Source organism: Oratosquilla oratoria, chromosome 16 (genome assembly GCF_046742065.1).
Source record: "Oratosquilla oratoria isolate Oo_2021 chromosome 16, ASM4674206v1, whole genome shotgun sequence".
NCBI lineage: Eukaryota > Metazoa > Arthropoda > Malacostraca > Stomatopoda > Squillidae > Oratosquilla > Oratosquilla oratoria.
Genome location: NC_134792.1, coordinates 14,945,005 through 14,965,064, shown reverse-complemented (window position 1 = coordinate 14,965,064; position 20,060 = coordinate 14,945,005). Strand labels below are relative to the sequence as shown.

The 20,060-nt window shown below is 38.6% G+C and overlaps 1 protein-coding gene and 1 pseudogene across 1 annotated transcript; one reads left to right on the top strand and one right to left on the bottom strand.

Annotated features, from left to right (window-relative positions):
• Positions 1 to 3,873, bottom strand: part of LOC143033559 (uncharacterized) — a 4,456-nt pseudogene extending 583 nt beyond the window's left edge.
• Positions 38 to 19,362, top strand: LOC143033845 (protein GVQW3-like). The gene is made up of 2 exons (XM_076199397.1): positions 38 to 1,036; positions 18,985 to 19,362. Exon 2 carries the CDS (start codon positions 19,021 to 19,023, stop codon positions 19,360 to 19,362), a length of 342 nt encoding a protein of 113 aa, XP_076055512.1. The 5' UTR covers positions 38 to 1,036; positions 18,985 to 19,020.
• Positions 19,363 to 20,060: the final 698 nt, after the last annotated feature.

Here is a 20,060-nt window from a genome sequence, read left to right as displayed (position 1 = left end):
GTGGCAACACGCCACATCTGCTGCAGTGTCCCCTAACTGTACATAGTTTCAAGTGTACATAACATTATATATCTTCATCAAATCATTGTACACATCCATCATAATCAAAACATTATATTGTAAATAATTTACCACATCCATGGATTACCATCATATTGCGGAATCTATTTGTATATACCATAATTTGCATACTCTGTACAAAACATTAACATTTTCACCCTGTATTGTTTATGTCATGGCGGACTGCCAAATCTAATACAAGTCCCAAACAGAATCAACTCAGCGCTCGTAAAGGTCGGACGTCTCTTCAACCAGCTCTCTCAATAATCTCCAAGAATCTTCGCCGGCCGGTGGTGGCTGGGAGATATATCTCCTAGCTGCTGCCGGTCTGGCATGGCCGACCTCTACGTTGACGTCGGCAGGCGGGTTTACACCAAGACAAATACACACACACATTTCCCAAGTCACGTAAATCTCTGTTTTCAGAGTAGTGCTTGGAAGAAAAGAGGCGCACGCACACTTTCTCGCTGGCAAAGCAGAGGCCCAAACCGTCTCTCTCAGAACGCTCAATCTGATCGCAGGCTGGTTGACGGAGAGACTTGGGACACCTCTCTGTCCAACCGGCCCACAACCTAACGCTGGCCTCTCGCTGACGCTGGTGAGCGAGTTTACACTTCTGACATTTACACACAATTCCCAATCGCGTAATTCTCTGTTTTCAGAGTTGTGATTAAAGGGAAAGAGACCATACAACACCCGCCCGTCTGCCCCTCCCACGCACCGCCACTGAATCGACTCTTCCGAAATCCAAACCCAGCCTGGGGATAAACAGGCAACGCTCGCCCCACCTGTGGCTCATCAGGAACGCGCTCGCCAGCGGTGGCGGCGAGGAGTTATCTCCTTGCGGCTGCCGTTCTGGTTACGGATCTCTTCGTTGACGTCGGCAGGCGGGTGTACACCGCCCGTCTGCCCCCCCTCGCACCGCCACTGGATCAACTCTAAAGGACTTCAAACCCAAAACCTGGGAATAATCAGGGTACGCTCGCCCCACCTGTGGCTTATCAGGACGCCCTCTACACGCGGGAAGTAAAATCAACTCACTTCTCGTAAGATACACACATACACCTCTCACGAACAGAGCCACAACACACGCACAAACATCTACACTTACTTTTTCTTCGACTAAAATTCGCTTCCTTTCTAACTTTCTCTTCTACTACATCTTCTCATTTCAGTTTACCTCCCACTAAAGATTTTTCCGTTTTTCCACCTTTCTCTACTACTACGCCTCCTACCATTTTCTAAACTTTCGTTGGTGATCCTAATCCTAACCCCGGCGTCAAGCGCTGCCCTCCAAGCTCCCGGTCCATTTCTCCTAAGCCACGACAACAAATAAGCCCCTAATCGCTCGCAATTCGCCCGGTGGCAATAGCCCTCTTTTATACACTACTATCTTTTCATTTTCCTACAGACATTCTTCCCCTCCCACAAAACCCGATCCCGCGCAAGCGAGGTGGTCTTTCCTTGGAATCCAGAATCCAGAATCCAGTCCCAAACAGCTACGAAGTTTAAGTTACTCCTTCCTACAACTGTGACGATTACCATCATCTATCAAGATGAGGTAACCAACCTCATCACCCTAGAGCGATTGCTGTGTAATATACGGGTGTATGTCACTGGGCTATGGCGACATAGGGAGAATGATGCGCGGTTTGGCTTGTGCTTTTTACTCTAGTTAAGATCTGTGTGCGTCGGCCTAAGGACAGTCGTGGCGTGGTCCCCATGTGGGGGGCCGACCGCGAAGGCCTAGCGACGCGCTACGGTACAGAAGTCAGACTGACTGACTGAATTGTCCGAATCTGACTGACCTGCCCGCTCGGGGCAAACGGTATACATACAAGAGACCTACCTCACGCCTGACCAGACGCGACGTAATTGGGGTGACCGATCCTAGCCTCCGAGCGTTGAGTCAAATCAAGTACCACACAACTCTACCATGCATCAACTTGCACCTACAAGCATGCATGCTTGTGGGGTACATGTACACCACAGCTGTGTTTGCAGATCTTCATGTAGGCCGACGTCCGCTAATATGGGTTCCCCTGTATCATCTGCAATGTTCTCTTCTTCGTCTTCATGTTGATGTGCAACATTATCATGATTTTTTTTTTTTTTTTTTATCATTCTTTCGACTGTCAGTGTTCCCTTTGTTTTCACTCTTGTACATGTATTTCTTTAAGAAGCTTAATTGTTCTGAAAAATTATAAAGTTTTATTTTCTTTGCATCCTGCCCACTCCTAGCTGAATTCTTTTTCAGATATTTTCTGTAATTGTTCCTTATGTTGTTCCATCTGTCTTTGCATGATGTTCCTGAAAAAGAAAAAGAAAAAGAAAATACATTATATAATATATATATATATATATATATATATATATATATATATATATATATATATATATATATATATATATATTGGAAATTGGTATGTTATAGCACATATGTAAAAGTTCACTATAAACCCACTATCGGAGAAAAATGACGGAAGTAAAGGGTAACTGTATATTTAGACTAATATATGTAGTCCTCTTAAGCAGACTGAAGAAGACTACAGATAGTAGTCGAAATATACAGCTTCCCTGTACTTCCGTCATTTTTTCTCCGATAGTGGGTTAATAGTGAACTTATATATACATATATATATATATATATATATATATATATATATGTATGTATATATATATGTATATATATATATATATATATATATATATATATATATATTCCCTTTCAGTTACTTAGGTACGGGGGATTCCCTACAAACAATATCATTCAGCTACCGCTTGGGGCATAGCACAGTGTATAAGGTTGCCATGGACACTTGCAAGATAATAACAGAATCTCTCATGAGTGAAATGCTGCCAAATCCTTCAACAGAAATGTAGAAATCAATTGCTGATTACTTTTCTACACTTTGGAATTATCTTGTCTGGAAGTTTTGGACGGCAAATATTTTACCATTCAGGCTACCACAAATACTGGATCTCTTTACTTTAACTATAAGAATTGTCTTGGCGCTTGTTGATGCGCGTTACAGTTTCATTGCTATTGATTTTGGAGAATATGGGAAAAACAGTGATGGCGGAATCTTCGCAAATTCTAGACTAGGTAAAGCACTTCAGCGAGATACAATATATGTACCAGGGAATGCTACATTGCTAGGTACAGGTACAGGTACTGAAGCTCCATATGTAATGGTGGGTGATGAAGCCTTTCCCCTAAAACTTATTTGGTGCCACCATATCCGGGACAAGATTTGGATACTTCCAGGCGTGTGAATTATCGACCGTCTCGCGCCAGAAGGGTTGTTGAAAACACGTTTGACATTTTAGCTCAATTTTTTAGAATATGTAACAGGAGAATTCAGGCAAAACCAGAAAATGTAGATCACATAATACTTACATTCTGTATTCTGCATAATTGCATGAAAAATATGACCTAGACTCAAGCCCATATGAAATAAAAGCAGCAAGTAAAACTACAAATGCTAGACTTGAAAATCTGCCTATGTAGGGTGAAAATGCAACTAGAGATGCCATAACTGTAAGAGAAATGTACATAGATTACTTCAATTCAGAGGCAGGATCTGTACCATGGCAATCTTAGTAATTGCAAAGAGAAAGTAGGAAAAGGCCTATCTCTAAATTTATAGGTCATGTAACATCAATAAAAAAGTATTTACCATCTACTTTTATCTATTTTCCTATATCATCCTGAATTTTTTGTTTGAAACTGCTGTCCATATATTTTGGTTGCGATAAATCATACAAAACAGGATAATTTCGTATCAATTCAATAAGTCCTTCGTCATTCATTTTTCCAATTCTACACGCGTCCGACGTCCGTTAAAATTATGAGAATATCGTGGCGACGATATATACTCGTAAATTCGCGAAACGGAGACAGAACTGACACTGAAACACAAAACACGGTACTGAACCGAACATGTGTGAATGCGTCAGCCGAATTCAAAGTAACGATATCTTTTTCACGGACACTGACGAACTGAGCGGACGCGGCACTTAGAATTTCTGGCACTGGTCGGAACAATGTCAATGATGGGGTCGCCGTTGCAGAGGCATACAGTCTCTATTGATTTTGAGGATTTGTATCGGCAGAAAATGAATATAGGCTCCGTCACCTCTTCTTTATTACTTGAATAGAAAAAAGTTTATCATCACTTCCAGAACGAGATGTTAACGGCATTTTTAGATGAGACAGCGATTTGTTTTTTTGCATTAGCTTCTCTGATTTCGCATGTATCTCAATGCTAAACTGGACCGAGCATGGAATACCCACAAGTCCCGACACCCTGAGGGACTGCAGTTCGATCCCTGGAGTGGGTCCAAGATTTTTGCTCTATCAATCTCGAATGCGTTTACTTCACCTTTTTATGTAAGGACAGCTGACAACCGGTGACTGCTCCCCTGCTCTTACCACTAAAGTTGATGAAATGAAGACAATTCCAAACCATTAAACTATAGACAAAGCTTAACATTTCTTTTCAGAAGAATCAATGTGAGGGCCTGAGGACCGTTGCCAGCCGCTGTGAGGCTGCGGTTTTTCAGTTAGAGAAACTCCAGGCAACTATTGTTATTGTTGCATGCAGGGCATGGAATAACACCGTGAATGCACCCTTCCTTACCCAGCGTTACCCCCCCTCCCGTTTCATCATAGCGGTTGTCGCCGGGTGATTTCATTCATTTCCGGGGGGGTGCGGCAGGGTTCTGGCACCACAACAACACGAGGAAAAGATTCATTCGCTGACGTGTCCTTCTTTGTTTGTGATACCATGATGTCACCGCCCGAAGGAGTAGGCAGAGTTCTCCCATCGAGAGGAGGTACGCACGGGTTGCAGGCTAAAACCTACCTCCGCGCCCTCCAGAACGATATTACAGCAAAAGATCATTGCAATTTATATAAGTCTTCCATTGGAATGGTCTATAAAAAGACCAAACGAAGTCTGATAAGAATACGAATTGCATACGTACCAAACAAGTGAGGTCACGTACTATCATGCCTATGCTGTGGCGTGTGTCTATGTGTTTGTACGAGGAAGACCCGCGTGGTGTTGCATGATTTGCCTGTAGGAGGCGACCTCCGCAGCAGTTTCGAGGTTTATTTTCCTGCAGGGGGTTGGAGAAGAAATTCGTCACCCCCACCCACGCCTGCCTGCTCCTCCTGCAAGAACTTCAAGGGGAAAAGTGGCACCCGCTACGGAAGAGGTGAGCCCTCCAACCAAGGAGAGCCAACCTCGGTTGAATAAATTCACAAACCTCGTTTCCGTAGTCAAGGAGTTGAGAAAACAGGCGCATTTACACGCAAGTGTGTGTATTTACCTAGTTGTATTTACCTAGTTGTATTTTACGGGAAGGGGAGCTATGCTCGTAGTGTCCCGTTTTCATATCTCGTTTTATCTAAACTATTTTTAAATTCATGTATTGTTTTTGCACACACCACTTTCTCATCTAACTTGTTCCAACTGTCTATTACTCTGTGAGGAAAGCTGTTCTTTTTCAGGTCTCTTCTATAGCTGTCTTTTTTTTTTTTTTCCATGTCCTCTTGTATTTCTCTCATCCCATTTTATCAGATTCTCTCTTTCAGTAATTTCTATGCCTTTCATGATTCTGTAAATAGCTATCAAATCTCCTCTCTCTCTTCTTTGCTCTAGTGTCTGTAGTTCAAGTTTTGCTAGTCTCTCTTCATATGACAGTTTTGAGAGTGTAGGTGCCAATTTTGTAATTGCTCTTTGTATTCTTTCAAGTTTTTTTTTTATACATTTTTTTGTACTTGGTGACCATATCGTTGCTGCATATTCCAATCTTGGTCTTATCAGGGTGATTAGAATTTTCTTCACCATTTCTTCATCCAGGTATGTAAATGCAACTTTGATTGTTCTTATTAAATTATAGGTTTCTCCAAAAATCTTATTTATATGTTTCTCAGGTGACATATTATTCATAACAATGACTCCCAGGTCTTTTTCATTTTCTACTTTTTTATTCCTTCTTCTCCCAATTTATATGCTCCTGTTATTCTGTTTTTGCTTTTTCCAAATTCCATTATACTACACTTTTTTGTATTGAACTCCATCTCCCACTTCCTACTCCATTCCTGTACTTTATTTAGATCTCTCTGTAGTGATTCACAATCTTCTTCCGTGTTCACTTTTTTTGATAGTTTTGCATCATCTGCAAAGAAGCTCATATAGCTTTCAATTCCTTCATCCATATCATTAATATATATAGCAAACATTATTGGGGCCAGAACTGTTCTTTGTGGAACACTGCTTATTACTTCATCCCATTTTGAGTGTTGGTCTCTTATCACTACTCTCATTTTTCTTTCTTGCAAAAAGTCTTCCATCCAATTTAGCAGTTTGCCCTGTATTCCTCCTTCAGTTTCTAATTTCTTAAGCAACTTCTTATGTGGTACTTTGTCAAAAGCTTTTTTTAGGTCTAGAAATGCACAATCAGCCCATCCATCTCTTTCTTGTATTATATCTATTAGCCTTGAATAGAAACATATTAAATTGGTGACGCATGATCGTCCTTGTCTGAATCCAAATTGTCTTGGATTTAGCACGTTGTTGTTTTTTTCTAAATATTTTACCCATCTATTTTTGACAATTCTTTCACAAATTTTTGCTATTGTACTTGTTAGAGAGACTGGCCTATAGTTGTTAGAGTCTTCTTTATTTCCCCCTTTATATATAGGTACTATATTTGCTTTTTTCCAATCTTCTGGAACTTTTCCTTCTTTCAAGGAACTGTTTATTATGCTATGTATTATGTCTGCCAGTTCATTTCTGCATTCTTTCAGAATCCAGTTTGCTATTTCATCTGGTCCATGCGATTTTCTGACATCAAGATTACTCAAGTGGTTCAATATTTCATTCTTTGTTACTTCTATTTCTTTCATAGGGGGGACTTTCTCTTTCCATTCAATCTCTTCAGGTTGTATGTTCTCCCTTGTAAACACAGATCTAAAATGTTTGTTCATAATTTCCGCCATTTCAATTTCCTCTGTGTATTCAACTCCTCCTTGTCTTAATTTCTCCAAATCTTGTTTGTTTTTCAGTTTGTTGTTTACAAATCTGTAGAATAGTTTTGGTTGATCTTTACATTTTTCTATGACATCTTTTTCATATTTTCTCTTTTCCTCTCTGCACGCTTGTACATATTCATTTCTATAACAAGTATATATTTTCCATTTTTCTGGTCGTCTGTTTTTCTTCCATTTGGCCCAGGCTTTGTCTCTTTTATCTTTTATCTCCCTACAACTTTTATTGTACCAGCACTTTACATATTCTTTTTCTTTTTTTTTTGTCTTGGGACATACTTTTCTACTCCTTTTTTATAGATTTTTGTCAAAATGTTCCATTTCTCTTCTACTGTTGTATCTTCTTTGTGTATTCTTTCCCAGTTTTCATTTTGGAAGAATTCTCTTATTTTATCAAAATTTGCTTTTTCATACATCAATCTTCCTTTTCTATATTGTTAATTTCTTTTCATGTATTTTTTCTCATTTAGTTCTAGTTCTATCAATATGTGGTCACTTTTACTTATTGGTGCCTGGTATTCTATCTTTTCCACTATTTCAGGTTCTGATGTGATTATTAGGTCTAGTCTCGATGGTTCTTCTTCATTTCTATACCTAGTGTTCTCTTGGATCCATTGTGTCATTGTGTGGTCAGTAATCATCTCAAGTAGAACACTTCCCCATGAGTCTTCTCCACCCTTTACGGTCATCTCTTCCCAGCATATTTCTTTGCAATTATAGTCGCCCATCATAACTATTCTTCCTCCATCTTCCATTATCTTGTTTAGTGTTATTCTTGTGTCTTCTAACATGCTTTTATGTTCATTCTCTTCCCATGAGGCTGTTTTTGGGGGCACGTAGTTTATTACAAACTTTCTGCTCTTCTTATCTCTATCTTCTACTTCTATCATGATCATCTCTACTCTATTGTTCCCATATGTGACACTCTTCACGCTTATATCCTTCTTAGTCAGGAACATAACTCCACCCCTTTGTTTTTTCTCTCTGTTTCTAATCCAATAATTATATGCATTGTGTCCTATGCTGTTGGGTGGTAGTGGACCTTTTAATTTTGTCTCAGCAATTCCCATTATGTCCGGATCTTTTTCTTTCAGATATTTGTTCAGTTCATTCAGTCCTGTTATTAATCCATCTATATTTGTGTAGGATACTTTTAACTTTCTGTTATTTCCATTGTATTCTCTGTTTCTTTTGTGTTTCTCTGTTATTTTCCATTGCTTCAATTTCATATTCACTACTCTCCAGTAGAATTCTTGTTTTTCTGTCTCCGTTCTGGTCTCGTTTTTTTTCTTAGCTTCATGTCTTTTCCTTATTTCCTCCTCTCTTTCCTCTTTATTCATTTCCCTTTTTATCCATACCTTTTTATATTGTTCACTTGTTGTTAGTTTCCCTGTTTTGGACAAGATATTCTCTGCCGTCGTTTGTGACCTGAATTTAATATTAATTGGTCTGGTCTTGTCTGTACTATATTTCCCGAGCCTGAATTTCTCTTCGATTTGTTTCATTATTTCTGGCTCATCTTCCTGAACTAATTCTAGTAAGTTTCTTACTTTTTCATTTTCCTCTTTGATTCTTGTGGTTCTATCTGGGTTATGTTTCTCTTCCATTCCTAATATAATTATACATTTCTTTTTGTCTGCTAAGTCTCTTACAATATTCTCCTTCTGTCTCATCACTTTGATAACTGAGTCTTCAGTTTGTTCTTTCATTTGCTGTTTAATTATATCAGAAAATGCAACTTTACTATTTTCTTGTATCTTCCTCCACCCCTCTGCCTCTTTTGCTATTGTTTCTTTATTGTCTCTATTGTTCTTTTTTAATTCTTCATTCTCCACTTTTACTTCTCTTAACTGTCTTTTTAGGTCTTCTATTTCATCAGTTAAGTTTTTGTTCGCCTTCTCTAGTTCTTCCAATTGTTCAAACTTCTCGGCAATTTTTGACATCTTACCAAACCTAATCTCCCAATGCTCAGTCATTTGTTCAAGTTATTCCTCCAGTTTTGCCAGTCGGGGGAGGTTGGTATCCGCCGCCCCCTCATTAAATCCTTGAAAATTATTATCCTCACCTTCCATTGAACTGCTTTTATCTATGTTTCTGATCTTTACAATTTTGTTAGTCCCATCATCGAGATCCAAGTCATCCGTTCGGCGTTTGTTTACAATCCGCCTTGACTCTTGGACCAAGTCCTCCCCTTCCTCATTTCCTTCCATTTCCCTCAATATCCCTTCCCTTCTCCTTCCCTATCACTTCCCCTCTATTCCACGAGCACTCCCCTTCCCTATAAATACAAAAGGCACTTCTCTGGATGTTGAGATCCACGTAGTTTTTCCTTTTTCTTTGGAACACCAGTTCTCGCCGTCCATTCGGTGAAAGGGTGTGTGTGTGTGTGTGTGTATTCACCTCGGATCTGCTGCAGTCTCTGTCGAGACAGTCAGACACCACCCTACGGCAGTGAGCTCAGAGCTCCTTATTAGCCGATCTCTGGGTAGGTCTGAGACCACTCACACACCACACACCGGGACAGCAAGGTCACAACTCCTTGACTAACGTCCCGTACCTACTCGCTGCTAGGTGAACAGGGGCTACACGTGAAAGGAGACAAACCCAACTTATCTCCGCCCGACCGGGGAATCGAACCCCGGTTCTCCGGCTTGTGAGGCCAGTGCTTTACCAATCCGCCACCGAGCTGTGTGTGTGTGTGTGTGTGTGTGTGTGTGTGTGTGTGTGTGTGTGTGTGTGTGTGTGTGTGTGTGTGTGTGTGTGTGTGTGTGTGTGTGTGTGTGTGTGTGTGTGTGTGTGTGTTTACCTAGTTGTATTTATCTAGTTGTATTTTACGGGAAGGGGAGCTATGCTCGTGGGATCCCGTCTTCATATCTCATTTTATCTAAACTATTTTTAAATTCATGTATTGTTTTTGCACACACCACTTTCTCATCTAACTTGTTCCAACTGTCTATTACTCTGTGAGGAAAGCTGTTCTTTTTCAAATCTCTTCTATAGCTGTCTTTTTTTATTTTATTTCCATGTCCTCTTGTATTTCTCTCATCCCATTTTATCAGATTCTCTCTATCAGTAATTTCTATGCCTTTCATGATTCTGTAAATAGCTATCAAATCTCCTCTCTCTCTTCTTTGCTCTAGTGTCTGTAGTTCAAGTTTTTCTAGTCTCTCTTCATATGATAGTTTTGAGAGTGTTGGTGCCAATTTTCTAATTGCTCTTTGTATTCTTTCAAGTTTTTTTATACATTTTTTTGTACTTGGTGACCATATCGTTGCTGCATATTCCAATCTTGGTCTTATCAGGGTGATTAGGATTTTCTTCACCATTTCTTCATCCAGGTATGTAAATGCAACTTTGATTGTTCTTATTAGATTATAAGTTTCTCCAAAAATCTTATTTATATGTTTCTCAGGTGACATATTATTCATAACAATGACTCCCAGGTCCTTCTCATTTTCTACTTTTTTTATTCCTTCTTCTCCCAATTTATATGCTCCTGTTATTCTGTTTTTGCTTTTTCCAAATTCCATTATACTACACTTTTTTGTATTGAACTCCATCTCCCACTTCCTACTCCATTCCTGTACTTTATTTAGATCTCTCTGTAGTGATTCACAATCTTCTTCAGTTTTCACTCTTTTCAGTAGTTTTGCATCATCTGCAAAGAAGCTCATATAGCTTTCATTTCCTTCATCCATATCATTAATATATATAGCAAACATTATTGGGGCCAGAACTGTTCCCTGCAGAACACCGCTTATTACTTCATCCCATTTTGAGTGCTGGTTTCTTATCACTACTCTCATTTTTCTTTCTTGCAAAAAGTCTTCCATCCAATTTAGTAGTTTGCCCTGTATTCCTCCTTCAGTTTCTAATTTCTTAAGCAACTTCTTATGTGGTACTTTGTCAAAAGCTTTCTTTAGGTCTAGAAATGCACAGTCCGCCCATCCATCTCTTTCTTGTATTATATCTATTAGTCTTGAATAGAAACATATTAAATTGGTGACGCATGATCGTCCTTGTCTGAATCCAAATTGCCTTGGATTTAACACTTTGTTTATTTCTAAATATTTTACCCATCTACTTTTGATAATTCTTTCACAAATTTTTGCTATTGTACTTGTTAGAGAGACTGGTCTATAGTTGGTAGGTTCTTCTTTATTTCCTCCTTTATATATAGGTACTATATTTGCTTTTTTCCAATCTTCTGGAACTTTTCCTTCTTTCAAGGAACTGTTTAGTATGCTATTTTTTTTTTTTTTTTTTTTTTTTTGTCTGCCAGTTCATTCCTGCATTCTTTCAGTATCCAGTTTGCTATTTCATCTGGTCCATGCGATTTTCTGACATCAAGATTACTCAAGTGTGTTAATATTTCATTCTTTGTTACTTCTATTTCTTTCATAGGGGGGACTTTCTCTTTCCATTCGTTCTCTTCAGGTTGTATGTTCTCCCTTGTAAACACTGATTTAAAATGTTTGTTCATAATTTCCGCCATTTCCATTTCCTCAGTGTATTCAACTCCCTCTTGTCTTAATTTCTCCAAGTCTTGTTTGTTTTTCAGTTTATTGTTTACAAATCTGTAGAATAGTTTTGGTTGATCTTTACATTTTTCTATGACATCTTTTTCATATTTTCTCTTTTCCTCTCTGCACGTTTGTACATATTCATTTCTATAACAGGTATATATTTTCCATTTTTCAGGTCTTCTGTCTTTTTTCCATCTGGTCCAGACTTTGTCTCTTTTGTCTTTTAACTCCCTACAACTTTTGTTGTACCAGCATTTTGCATATTCTTTTTCTTGTTTTTGTCTTGGGACATACTTTTCCACTCCTTTTTTGTAAATTTTTTGTCAAAATATTCCATTTCTCTTCTACTGTTGTTTCTTCTTTGTATATTTCTTCCCAGTTTTCCTTTTGAAAGAATTCTCTTATTTTATCAAAGTTTGTTTTTTCATACATCATTCTTCCTTTTCTATATTGTTCATTTCTTTTCATATATTTTTTGTCATTAAGTTCCAGTTCAATCAATATGTGGTCACTTTTACTTATTGGTGTTTTATATTCAATTTTGTCCACTATTCTAGGTTCAGATGTAATTATTAGGTCTAGTCTCGATGGCTCTTCTTCATTTCTATACCTAGTGTTCTCCTGTATCCATTGTGTCATTGTATGGTCAGTAACCATCTCAAGTAGAGCGTTTCCCCATGAGCCGTCTCCACCCTTTACTGTCATTTCTTCCCAGCAGATTTCTTTGCAATTAAAGTCGCCCATCATAACTATTTTTCCTCCCTCTTCCATTATCTTGTTTAATGTTATCTTTGTGTCCTCTAACATACTTTTATGTTCACTCTCTTCCCATGAGGCTGTTTTCGGGGGCACATAATTTATCACAAACTTTCTGCTCTTCTTATCTCTGTCTTCTACTTCCATCATTATCATCTCTACTGTATTCTTTCCATATGTGACACACTTCACGTTTATATCCTTCTTAGTCAGGAACATAACTCCACCCCCTTCCTTTTTCACTCTGTTTCTAATCCAATAATTATATGCATCATGTCCTACACTGTTGGGTGGTAGTGGACCTTTTAATTTTGTTTCTACAATTCCCATTATGTCTGGTTCTTTTTCCTTCAAATAATCATTCAGCTCATTCAATCCTGTTATTAATCCATCTATATTTGTGTAAGACACTCTTAGTTTTCTGCCACTTCCATTGTGTTCTCTGTTTCCCTTTTGTTTTTCTCTTGTATGTCGACTTTCTTTAGTTTCATATTCACTACTCTCCAATAGAATCTCTCTTTTTCTGACTCCGTTCTTTTCTCGTTTTTTTCCTTAGCTTCAAGTCTTTTCTGTTTTTCTTCCTCTCTTTCCTCTTTATTCATTTCCCTTTTTATCCATACCTTTTTATATTGTTCACTTGTTGCTAGTTTCCCTATTTTGGATAAGATATTCTCTGCCGTCGTTTGTGCCCTGAATTTAATCTTAATTGGTCTGGTCTTATCTGTGCTATACTTTCCGAGTCTAAATTTCTCTTCGATTTGCTTCATAATTTCTGGTTCATCTTCCTGAACTGATTCTAGTAATTGGCTTACTTTTTCATTTTCCTCTTTGATTCTTGTGGTTCTATCTGGGTTGTGTTTTTCTTCCATTCCTAATATAATTATACATTTCTTCTTGTCTGCTAAATCTCTTACTATATTCTCCTTTTGTCTCATCACTTTAATAACCGTCTCTTCAGTATGTTCTTTCAATTGCTATTTGACTATGTCAATGAATGAAACTTTATTGTCTTCTTGGGTTGCTTTCCAATTCTTAGCTTCTTTAGTTATGGCATTTCTGTTTTCTTTACTATTCCTCTTCAATTCCTCATTCTCCACCTTTACTTTTCTTAGCTGTCTTTTTATGTCTTCTATTTCATCAGTTAAGTTTTTGTTCGCCTTCTCTAGTTCTTCCAATTTTTCAAACCTCTCGGCGATTTTTGTCATCTTGCCAAACCTAACTTCCCAGATGTCAGACATTTGTTGAAGTTTTTCCTCCAGTTTTGTCAGTCGGGGGAGGTTGGTATCCGCCGCCCTTTCATTAAATCCTTTGAAATTATCATCCTCACCTTCCATTGTACTGCTCTTATCTATGTTTCTGATCTTTACATTTTTATTAGACATTTCGTCGTCACTCAGTTGGTCGGGGGGCCGTTTTTTGATGTTTACATTTCGTCTGTCTGCCTGGGCCAATTCTTCTCCTTCCTCATTTCCTTCCATTTCCCTCAGCAATCCCTCCCCTTCTCCTCTTTCCCTACTTTTCCACTACCCCACGAGCAATTACCCCCCACCCTACAAATACAATAGGTACTTCCTTTGCTTTGGAATCCTCTATTTTTCACTTTTTCTTCAGAACGTCGTCTATGCCGTCCGTTCGTTGAAGTGTGTGTGTGTGTATTTACCTACCTAGTTGTATTTACCTAGACATATATTACGGGAAGGGGAACCACTAGGGTTGCCAACTCTGTTAAGTTACAATAAAGGGCATAAAAACTTGATTGATGTTTATTTAAGTGGCTATAGATCATAATAGATGCCAATATCAAATGAAGTTCAAAATTACATTTCTCTTACCTAAATGAAAATATAAAAACAAGAATGAGAAGACATTTATTTTACCTTGACCAAAGGATTCTAATCTTTAAAACTATATTTGCCTTGGCTTTTTGCTGCCTTCAGAAATTTTTTATTATCTTTTTTGTTTTTAGCGAATTTCAAATAACTATATTTAATGTTAAAATGTATGAGAAGTTCATTCTTAATTAATTCAACAGAGCATCAGTTCCTTTCATCTCGCCATTTAGATGACACTAAACTAAAAACTCTCACAATAAGATGATGTTCCAGGAATTGATAGTACAAAAGAAACTATTTTGAAAACATAGATAAATCTAAAGTCCATAGATTTCAAAATAAAATACCACTTTCTGGTTGTTGTTTTTGAGCTTAGGAAGAGTTCAGAGCTTTTGATAGTGTCAAAGTTTCTTTGAATTAATACTAATTCATCAAAAAGTTCATCTTTAATTTAAGCTTTCCTTCTAGCTTCAAATGTTCTATTACTATAAATTTCTGAAACTTTGGAAAATGAATGGCCTGAGAAACTCAGGTTTGATAATTTGCCGAATGTTGAATTTCATCGAAATCTATTCTGTTTTTCCAAATATCTGTTAATAAAATGAAATATAGGTACCACTATTACAAGTTTTCTCACAGAGATTTCACTATTCTTCTGGTATTTATAACAAATTACGGCTCGATTTAGTGAAGGATCTCATCATTACATTGTTGTATAATACGCCATATTTGTTTTTGTTCTTCGCGAGTTCAGTTGATAGACCTATCCAAACGTCCAATGGCACCTCCTTTCTTTCTTTCTTTCTTTTTTTCTTTTCTTTTTTTTTTTGTGGTGGTTCTCATATTTAGTAACATACGATTTTCTGGTTTTCCCAAAATGAGTGTCTTTTTTTAATTGAAAATTGAGTTATACATAAAATGAGGCTAATTTTACACCCTGGTATACGGTCTGTCGCTCTGTGCGTCTGGTATTATGCAGAATGCAGTTTACAGAGTCTGCACTCCTACATGAAGTAAACGCTTCTGCAATCATCACATCTTATTAACAGGAAATTGAACTACCAGTCTAAACGAATTCAAAATAAAGGACAAATAGTGTCATTTCAAATTTCAATGGAAGACAAGGACAGAGCTGAATAAAGGACTGTCCTTTGAAATAAAGGACGGTTGGTAACCATAGGAACTACGCTCGTGGTATCCCGTCTCTGTATCTAGCCATATCTAATTTACTCTTAGATTATTGTATTGTTTTTGCACACACTATTGTTTCGTCTAGTATGTTCCATACATTCACAACTCTGTGGAGGAAAGCTGTTCTTTTTCAGGTCTCTTCTATAACTGTCCTTTTTGAGCTTCCTTCCATGTCGTCTTGTGTTTCTCTTATCCCAATTTAGTAAGTCTTCTCTATCAAGGACTTCTTTACCTCTCATAATTCTGTACATGATTAACAAGTCACCTCTTTCTTTCCTTTGTTCCAGAGTCGGCAATTCTAGTTTTGACAATATGTCTTCATATGATAGTTTAGATAGTGTTTGGGTCATCTTCGTAGTTGCTCTCTGGATTCTCTCAATTTTCCTTATATTCTTTTTGGTACTGGGTGACCATAGTGTCGCTGCGTACTCCAATTTTGGCCTTATCAGTGTGACTAGTATTTTCTTTACAATTTCTTCATCCAAGTAAGTAAAAGCCACTATTATCTTAGCAATTGATAGGTTTCACCGACAATTTTGTTTACATGCTTGTCAGGGAACATATCCTTTGTGATGATTACTCTCAGGTCTTTTTCTGATCCCATTTTTTTTTTTTTTTTTTTTTTTTTACTTCCTTTTCGCCAATTTTATGGTGTCCTGATATATATATATATATATATATATATATATATATATATATATATATATATATATATATATATATATATTTTTTTTTTTTTTTTTTTCCAAATTCCATTATGCTACATAATGTTGAAGTCTACTTCCCACTTCTGACTCCATTTCCAAACCCTGTTCTCTCTCTGCAGTGAATCACAGTTCATTTCAGTAATTTCTTTAACAGTTCTGCGTTATCTGCATAGAAGCTCCTGTAACATTTCACACCCTCGTCCATGTCATTCACATGAATAGCAAACATTATTGGAGCCAATACAGATCCTTGTGGAACTCCACTAATTACCTCTTCCCAAGTAGAACTCTTATCTCTGAGTACTACCCACATTTTTCTTCCATGCAGAAAATCCTCCATTCATTTAAGTAGTTTACTTTTTATTCCACCTATGGTGTTCAGTTTTCTTAATAGTTTTTTGTGTGTAACTTTCTCAAAAACTTTTTGTAGATCTAGGAAAGCACAATCAGCCCATCCGTCCCTTTCCTGTATTATATCTAGTAGTCTTGAGTAAAAACAGATTAAAATTGTGGTACATGATCTTCCCTCTCTAAATCTGAATTATCTCGGATTTAGTATATTGTTCTCCTCCAGATCTTTACCCATCTACTTTTTATAACTTGTTCGCAAATTTTGGCTACCTTGCTTGTAAGGGAAACCAGTCTGTAATTTGTTGGGTCTTCCTTATTTCCTCCTTTATGAATTTGTATGATATCAGCATTTTCCCAACCTTCTTGTATTCTTCCTTCTTTGAGTGAGCAACTTAATATGTCATATATTTTGTCCGATTGTTCTTTTTTTCATTCCTTTAATATCCAGTTTGATATTCCATCCGGGCCGCGCGATTTCCTGACATCAAGGTTCATTGTTTGGCCCATTATTTATTTCCGCGTTACTATTATTTCCCTCATGGGGGGGATTTCATTTCTCTCCCTTCATCTTGATGTTGTACTTTTTCTCTAGTCAAAACCGACTTGAAGTGTTTGCTCATGACTTCAGCCATTTCTGTATCTTCTGTGTATTCTATATTCCCTTGGCGTAGTTTCATTATTTCCTGTTTTTTTTTTTTTTTTATTTACCATTTACATATCTATAGAATAGTTTTGGCTGATCCTTACGTTCTTCTATTATATATTTTTCGTGTGTATTTTTACATATTCATTCATTTGATTAATATGTATTTGCCACTTTCTAGGTTTTTTGTCTTTTCTCCATCTTTCCCAAGCCTTATCTCTTCTATCTTTCGCTTCGCTGCACCCTCTGTTAAACCGGCATTTAATATACACCTTTTCCTGCTTTTGTTTTGGGACATATTTATCCACTCCTTTATAGATTTTCATCAGAATCATCAATTTTTCTTCCACTTGTGTTTCTTCATTGTAGAATTTTTCCCAGTTCGCTTTAGTAATTTTCTATGCTTCTCATAGTCCGTTTTATTATACATCAGACTTCCTTTTCCGTGTTTCTCATTTTTCTTTATGTATATTTCCTCCTTTAATTCTAACTCAAGTAGTATGTTGTCACTCTTCACAATTGCTGTCTTGTATTCAATTTTGTCAACAACTTCAGGTTCTGACGTAAATGATAAATCTAGTGTCGACGGTTCTTCATTATTTCTAAATATAGTGTCTTCTTTTACCCATTGTGCCACTGTATGTTATATAGTCATGTCGAGTAATATATTTTCCCATTGATCCTCTCCACTTTTCACTGCCATCTCTTCACAACATATTTCTTTGCAATTAAAATCTCCCATAAGTACCACGTTACTTCCATCCTTCAGCATCTCGTTTAATGAAAGTCTCGTATCATCTGACATTTTGGAATAATCTCTCTCCCATTATGTCTGTTTTCTCTTCTGACAGGTAATCATCTAGTACATTTAATCCTGAGATTAATCCGTCTTTATTGGTATAGCTAGTTTTAATTTTCTATTCCATCTCGTTCTCTGAACCTTTCGTTTTTGTTTTTGTTTTTTCTTGAATATACCATTTTTCAGTCTCATGCCTAATACTCTCCAATAGAACTGCGTTTTCTCAGTCTCCGTTCTTTTCTCGTTTTTTTAGTGTGTGTGTGTGTGTGTGTGTGTGTGTGTGTGTGTGTGTGTGTGTGTGTGTGTGTGTGTGTGTGTGTGTGTGCGTGCGTGTGTGTGTATTCACCTCGGATCTGCTGCAGTCTCTTTTCGAGACAGCCAGACACCACCCTACGGCAGTGAGCTCAGAGCTCATTATTAGCAGATCTCTGGGTAGGTCTGAGACCACTCACACTCCACACACCGGGAATGCAAGGTCACGACTCCTTGACTAACGTCCCGTACCTACTCGCTGCTAGGTGAACAGGGGCTACACGTGAAAGGAGACAAACCCAACTTGTCTCCGCCCGACCGGGGAATCGAACCCCGGTTCTCCGGCTTGTGAGGCCAGTGCCTTACCAATCCGCCACCGGGTGTGTGTGTGTGTGTGTGTGTGTGTGTGTGTGTGTGTGTGTGTGTGTGTGTGTGTGTGTGTGTGTGTGTGTGTGTGTGTGTGTGTGTGTGTGTGTGTGTGCGTGTGTGTGTGTGTGTGTGTGGTCTACACATACTGTACTGCATAGGTCTGCACTTCCAACAACAGACTTTCTCCCCCCCCCCTTGTGAAAGGTAGCCATCTTTATGGTTGTTAGGATGATATAGATCAGAGCTCATTTTCTCGCCACACCAGTGGTGCGTCACTCTAATACCCCTACCCCCCACCCCAGTCATGGGTAAATATATTCCTCAGCCCCTTGGGAGGATAAGGTGAGGGGTTATGTCTTGTCACCAAACAGAGGAAACTATTCTCCTTTCGTATTTTCCGGATCCGTTCCCTAAACTTCTCTTCTCTTTGATTTACAGGCGAGAGAACTGAGGTCACCAGCGATTTTTGTGAAAATGGAGAAGGTGGAGTGCCGATCCTTCCTGAAGCACATGTCTCCAGCCGAGATTCGCCAGGACATGGTCACGACCCTTGGTGAAGATGCTCCTTCATCTGTCAGGGTGAAGCGGTGGGTGGCGGAATTCAAGCGCGGGCGAAAGTCCGTCGCAGACGAGCCGAAGTCAGGAAAGCCCCGAACCTTGGCCACGGATGAGAACGTTGACTTGGTCCTCGACATGATCATGGATGACTGGCGAATCTCAACGCGGGTCATTGCTGCTCTGGCGGGGATATCTCAGGATCGCGCAGACCACATTCTCCGTAACGAGCTTGAGATGTCGAAGGTGTCTGCCCGATGAGTCCCTCGCCTTCTGACGCATGACCAGATGCGGACTCGTGCGACTTTGTCCCGGGACAACTTGACCATGATGTAGCAGGACCCAGAGAGTTTTCTGGCAAGATTCATAACCATAGGCGAGACTTGGGTCCACCATTTCCACCCAGAGACAAAAGAGCAGTGAATGCAATGGAAGCACAACAACTCTCCAACCCCCAAGAAGGCGACCTCGGCCGGTAAGGTCATGTCTTCCATGTTTAGGGACGCGAAGGGAGTACTGTTTATCGACTACTTCTCCAAGGGCCACGCCATCACGAGGCGTATTAAGTGAACCTTCTGTCCGAACTGTGACAGAAGATCAAGGAGAAACAACCCGGAATGCTCTCCAAGGATGTGATCTTCCACCAGGACAACGCACCAGCCCACAACTCGTTGTTGACAATGGTCAAAATTCGAGACTGTGGATTCGAATTGCTGCCCCACTCACCCTATTCACCGAATCTTGTCCCGTCCGACTTCCACCTATTTCCTAACCTGAAGAAGCACTTGGCTGGTCCCTGCTTTAAGGACGATGATGAGGTTATGGGGGCCGTGGATGAGTTCCTTGAGGATCAACCTTCAGACTTCTATTTGAGGGGGATCCAAGCATTTGGGGAGCGTTGGGAAAAGTGTGTAGGGTTAAACGGTGATTATGTTGAGAAATAAAGGTTCAGTTTTGTT